General features: G+C 37.0%; 1 protein-coding gene across 1 annotated transcript; it reads left to right on the top strand.

Annotated features, from left to right (window-relative positions):
* Positions 1-2636: 2636 nt before the first annotated feature.
* LOC101519984 (zinc finger protein 334-like) lies at positions 2637-3657 on the top strand (the record flags this gene model as incomplete). Its single annotated transcript, XM_058678711.1, has 3 exons — positions 2637-2757; positions 2895-2987; positions 3596-3657. Coding segments are annotated over exons 1-3 (225 nt in total), but the record flags the coding sequence as incomplete, so codon positions are not given.
* Positions 3658-6000: the final 2343 nt, after the last annotated feature.

Here is a 6000-nt window from a genome sequence, read left to right as displayed (position 1 = left end):
ATATAAAGTCTTGGAGGTTGAACAATATGCTATTAAAGAAAGAATGGGTTAGAGAAGAAATTAAAGATGAGATAAAAAAAATTTTTGGAAATCAATGAAAGCTCAGATAGAACATTCCAAAACTTATGGAACACCACTAAAGCAGTGTTATGTGGTAAGCTCATTGCAATTTGTGCTCATGTCAAGGCCCAAGAAAGGCACCAAATACTGGAATTAAGCACACACCTCCAGGAAATGGAAAAACAGCAGCAAAATGACCCCACAAACTATAGAAACAAGAAATTATCAAAACAAGGGAGGAGATAAACCAAATAGAAATAAAAAAGTATATACAAAATCAATGAATTAAAAAGCTGGTTTCCTGAGAAGATAAATAAAATAGACACCCCACTGGCCTGGCTGACAAAGAAAAGACAAGAGAAAGCAAGAATTAGGAGCATCAAAGATGAAAAAGGCAACATAACAACAGACACTGCAACCACTAAGAAAATAATTAGAAATTACTAGAAGAAACTGTACTTCAACAAATCAGAAAACCACCAGGAAATGGAAAGGTTCCTAGACTTCCACCACTTACCAAGGCTTACCTCAGAGGCAACAGAAGACCTGAACAAACCCATAACCAAAGCAGAGATAGAGTCAGTGGTTAAACATCTCCCAACAAAGAAAAACCCATGCCCAGATGTCTTCACTACAGAATTCTACAAAACATTCCAAACAGAGCTAACCCCAATTCTCTACAAGCTCTTCAAAATAATAGAAAAGGAAGCAACTCTTCCAAACTAACCTTAATCCCAAAACCAGATAGAGAATTAACAGAGAAGGAAAACTGCAGACCAATCTGATGAACATTGGTGCTAAGATTCTCAACAAAATCCTAGCCAATAGAATTCAAAAAAGCATCAGACAGATCATTCATCCAGACCAAGCAGGATTCACCCCGGGAATGCAGGAATGGCTTAACATATGGAAATCCATAAATGTGATACACCACGTCAAAAAATGAAGTACAAAAATCATAAAACAAGATCAATAGATGCAGGAAAAACTTTTGACAAAATCCAACACCACTTTATGTTAAAAACCCTAATCAAGGTAGTGGTTTTTTTACAGGGAGGTGCCGGGGGAATACCAGAGCCTATGAAACTGTGTCACATAATGCAGCATAATTAAAAGAAAAAACTTGAATTTCCTCTGAATAAAAAATTGATGGGTTAAGAAAAAAAATAAGAAAACTGTGATCACATAAAAAAAAATAACAGGGAAAAAGTGAAGATTGAAAAGAAGCATTATGCTGTTAAATGATACATATCAGTTACATTAGATTTGTTTTAATGTTAAAAGTAGTAAATAAATAATTGGAATAAAAGAAAAACCCAGATAACTGCTTAATGCTAAAGAGCTTCCAAAACGTAGAAAGAAAAAGGATTATGTTTGTTACAGCATGGCATTTGTGTTATATGTATATTTTCTATTCAGCTGTCAGGCTATGACTGGCTGATACCAACTAATTGTCAGAAGAAGATAGTTGTTTAAGAGACTATCATTTGTTTCCCTCCTAAGCTGTAGTTTACTATGTAGAAATTAAAACTTCCATTTAATTATGTTATTCCATAAAAAATAAATCAGAAACAAAGTAGAGAGTTATAATATCTGCATACTTAAAAGTGAAAAAAATATATTGTTTTATATATTTATTCACTGGAATTACATGCATATGTATTCCATAATTTGTCTGACTTTTGTGTATGTACTTATATGATATGCATTATTGATATATATGATCATATTATTTATATTTAATTCCAATATAAGCTGTAGGAAATAATTACTTATGCAACCACAGCTTAATAATATTTTCAGTATTTCATTATGTCACTTTAAAATAAGAAAATGAAAGTTTATTATTCCTTTATAATATTTTAAGCATCTCAGTATGTTTGAGGATATCATTAGTAAGCTACTCAAAAATCTTCTCATTATCTTGTGCAATATGAAGCATATATCTTAATTACCTAATCTAGCATGTTATTTAGCACATGTATATCTAAAGATTGCACAGTGAACTCATTTTATGCTCATTATTGAAAACAATCTAATACAGGATAATAATGGAATTGTAGCTTCAGAATTGCAAACGTAATACGGGGCAAAAGGTTTTATTTTTACCTTATTTGCCATATACATTGTAAATAAAGCTTCTTTCATAGAAGATGCAAATTGAACACACACAGAAGAATTAAACTCAACTTAGTATTATAGCTGCTGAGTTAATAGCTTGGCTCAGTGTCAATATGATTATTTATGTTAATTTAGTTGAAAATCAGAGTGGCAATAACAGAGTGATATCTTCCACTTCCAGAGCTATTCTAGCAATGCCTTCAACAGTTCATTAGAATGAGAATCTGTAGAGAAAACAATCTTTATGAGAATAAGGAATATTCTGTTGTAATATTGGAATTGCAAAAGTAACACAGCACAAGATATTTTCATTTAACTGTTACTCTGTGATTCTGTCTGAGTTGTAGATTAAACTACATTCACAGAAGTTGAAAATTAAATATACAGAGAATGTACTGCTAGTGTTTCTCTTTAATGATTCAAAAGTGAGGAGACATGTGCTGTTACAGGTGTTGGTGTCATTTGAAGATGTGGCTGTGGACTTTACCCAAGAAGAATGGCAGACCATGGACAATACTCAGAGGACCCTGTATAGGGAGGTGATGCTTGAGACCTATAACAATCTGCTGTCCTTGGGTGAGTGAAACTCTGTCATGCCCAAACAGAATAATTCTGTGTTCTGTAGATGACAAATGAAAGAAGAGTTTATAAAGTGTAATAGTTGGTAGGACTAATGGTGATTTCAGAAATTCTGCATCATTCTCCATGAACAGGGTATTCCATGACAAAGCCTGATGTGATCTTCAAGTTGGAGCAAGGATCAGCACCATGGACAGTGGAGAAATCTGTCAAGCAGAGACTTCCAGGTAGGTCAGCACATAATTGGCAGGGGAATTGATGCATAGCTCAGTAAATGTTGACTGGAATTATATTTGAGTTTTACTTCGAGTTTCTTTCACAAGGACAGCTGGTGAGACAGTCATTCTATAGTCTCCATGTATAGGTTTATTCTAACTATTTGCCAGCCTGTCACCACAAATCTAGAAGTATATATGGATCTTTTCATGATCCCAAACACTTGAATCACATCTGCCACTTCCCAAGATACATTTTCAGGAAGTTGTTTTTGAAGCAGAGTAGCCAGGAAAAGACAAACTAGTAATGAGATGGGATGTAAGGTACCCCAAACCTTACTTTGAATTTTTATACCATATTTTCTGTCATATCCTGCTTTAAGTTAAATACGCAATCTCAAATAATTGAAATTTTTATTTTAAAAATACAGGTATTATGTTAAGGCATTAATAGATGAGATGTCATGCCTATTTAAAATGCTCATAAATGTCCACATTTCACTAATATTCAAATGTGCTGTATCTAGATTGGCAACAAATCTCATTGGCTGCACTGGAACATTTGAAATGAAACATTTAGATGTGATTAATGGATATGGTTGCTCTTTTCCTCATTTCAGATCCCCATGGAAAGAATGAGCTGTTTGGTGCTAATCAGAAAGGTCAAGAAATAATCTTCAGGCAAGTTTTAATTATAAAAATTATATAATGACTGAAAAGAGAGCTGTATTGCCACAAAGATGCTTAGCATTGGTTCTGGCCATAATTGCAGCACAATATCAAATGGAAATTGTATAAAAATGAGACTTGAGAAATAGGATTTCATTCTTTCTACTTTTTTTTCATTTGGAGACAGAAGTTTTATTTGCAAAGTGACCAGGTGAATGTAGAAAGCAGAGGGAATCAAATAGCATTTCTTGGGAGAGAGCCAGAAGATGGTGTGCCTCTTGAATGGAGACAGCAAAATTTTTCAGAAGGGTCTTTGATTTTCAAGTGTGCCCTGAGCATTCCTTGTCTGGACAGGAACCTGTGAGTAAGACACTTCCCTTTGCATTGGTTGTCTCTCAACCAGCAAGGAAATAGCTGCTACTACACAGCTTCAAATCTGCACCGGCCATTCTATCGCTTTTCAGGTCTCAGAGTTAGGCAGCCACATGAGTGACAAATTTGAAGAAACTGGCTTTTTCTCAACTCATGTATGAAATGTACAGGTGGTCATCGAAAGGCCCAGATAAGTCATTTCTAAAGATCAAACCCAAGGGCATGGCATGGTAGCCTAGTGGCTGGCCCTCACCTTGCATGCACTGGGATCATATATGGACACTGGTTTGTGCCCTGGTAGCCCCATTTAACATTCAGCTCTTTGCCCGTTGCCAGAGTCCAGCTCAAGTGAAGTTCAGAACTTGAGAAGGGTGCTTGGAGTAGGCATAGAAAATAAATGGACCGTTACAGTTTCTGGATCATAATAGACAATTTTAAAAACTGTCCTCTTTTTTTTATACAGAAGCCTCCACAAGTTTTGACACCCACTTTTCACACCTGGTCAAGCAGGCATTCCTAAGGATAGTTCTGCCAATTGTTTCTCCTTGAGGCAGGATATCAGCAGCCCTAATACTATGGTCAAGAAGTTCTCAATAGATGGTACATGTCAATCTATTACACATTCCTATTACAATTTGAGTCTACAACTTAGTCTTGAAATAGTTAAGGGAGGAAGTGTATCACAGAAGGAAGGACATAAAGATTAAGCAAAGAGGGAAAGAATAGATTTCCACTACATCTAGGGACTTAACATCCTTGATTAGGATATGGTCAATGTGGGAGGACAACCCTAAGCGTAGGTTCCTGCTACATGTAGGGACTTAACACCCTTGATTTTCATATGATGAGTGATGCAGCCGAGAGAGCAGAAATAGTAAAAGGCCCTTTTGCTAAGACGTTATCACCAACATCATCTTCCACGCTCACACTGATTCTAAAAAGCAACTCCACAGTGGCAGACAATGCCTAAATAGATTACAGAAATCTCTGTGGAGTTGTCTAGTGTCTATGCAAAGGGAGGTGGAACTGATTTTCAGGTGGTTGTGGGAACAGGAAGTTCCTTGTGACCTTGTCTTCAATGGAAAAGTTCTCCTCACAACTGTGTGTCTTTCACGTGAACCACATGGACCTCAGCAGCCTTTGGCCTGGGAAAACTGTTGGGGACACCCCACAGGCTTGTGATTATACATCTGCGTGGGAGACCCAGAAAAAGTCCTGGTTCTTGGCTTTAAAGCTGCTCAGCTCTGAAAGTTATAAATTTTGGGGAAGTGAATCAACACATGGAAGATCTTCCTATGTGTCTATATTCTCTCTGTATATCTAAATTCCCAGTAAATATAAGCAGAAATTTTTTTTCCTTTTTCCATTTTTTTATTGTATTTTTGACAATTGTTGCATAGTTAATTAGGGTAAAGAAGTTCAAGGGTTATAGGAAAATGGGTAAGACTATTATTTCCATATTGTTTCCATCATGTATCTGAGGTAAAAGGAGATTTTATGGGAGAAGCCCACCAGTCTCCCACCCATCCCCGGTCCCTGATGTGGGGCATGCTTTGAGGGTCTTGCTCAAGTGGCTTTGGTAGTTCAACAGGTATGAATTGCTGCCAGTCTCACCACTGCAGACACGATGAGGTCATTGAAGAATCCACTGATTGACATAGTCCTTCAAAGAGGGTTTTTTTGCCCAGTTTTTCACTGGGCAAACAGATGGTTGATTGACTTGTTCTGTCCTCTTGTCTTTTCATGGTTAGGGTTCTGAGTCTGGCAGTTCAATTGGGGGGATCCCCAAAGAAACTTTGTCTGAGGTGTTCCCAGACCAGATTCTTGTGTGTACTAGCAAGTACAGGGCCCAGCACAGTCCATAACCCCGATCAGCTGGTGGTTGCAATTGCTGGGTTGGTTCTGTTTCCAACCTTTTCTTCTACTGGAACCAATGGGTGCTGCAGTCTAGCCTGAATCCTGCCCACGTCATACTCAGCCCTCA

Source organism: Ochotona princeps, chromosome 21 (assembly GCF_030435755.1).
Source record: "Ochotona princeps isolate mOchPri1 chromosome 21, mOchPri1.hap1, whole genome shotgun sequence".
Lineage (NCBI taxonomy): Eukaryota > Metazoa > Chordata > Mammalia > Lagomorpha > Ochotonidae > Ochotona > Ochotona princeps.
Note: the sequence above shows the minus strand (reverse complement) of the source record. Positions and strands in the feature narration are given on the sequence as shown.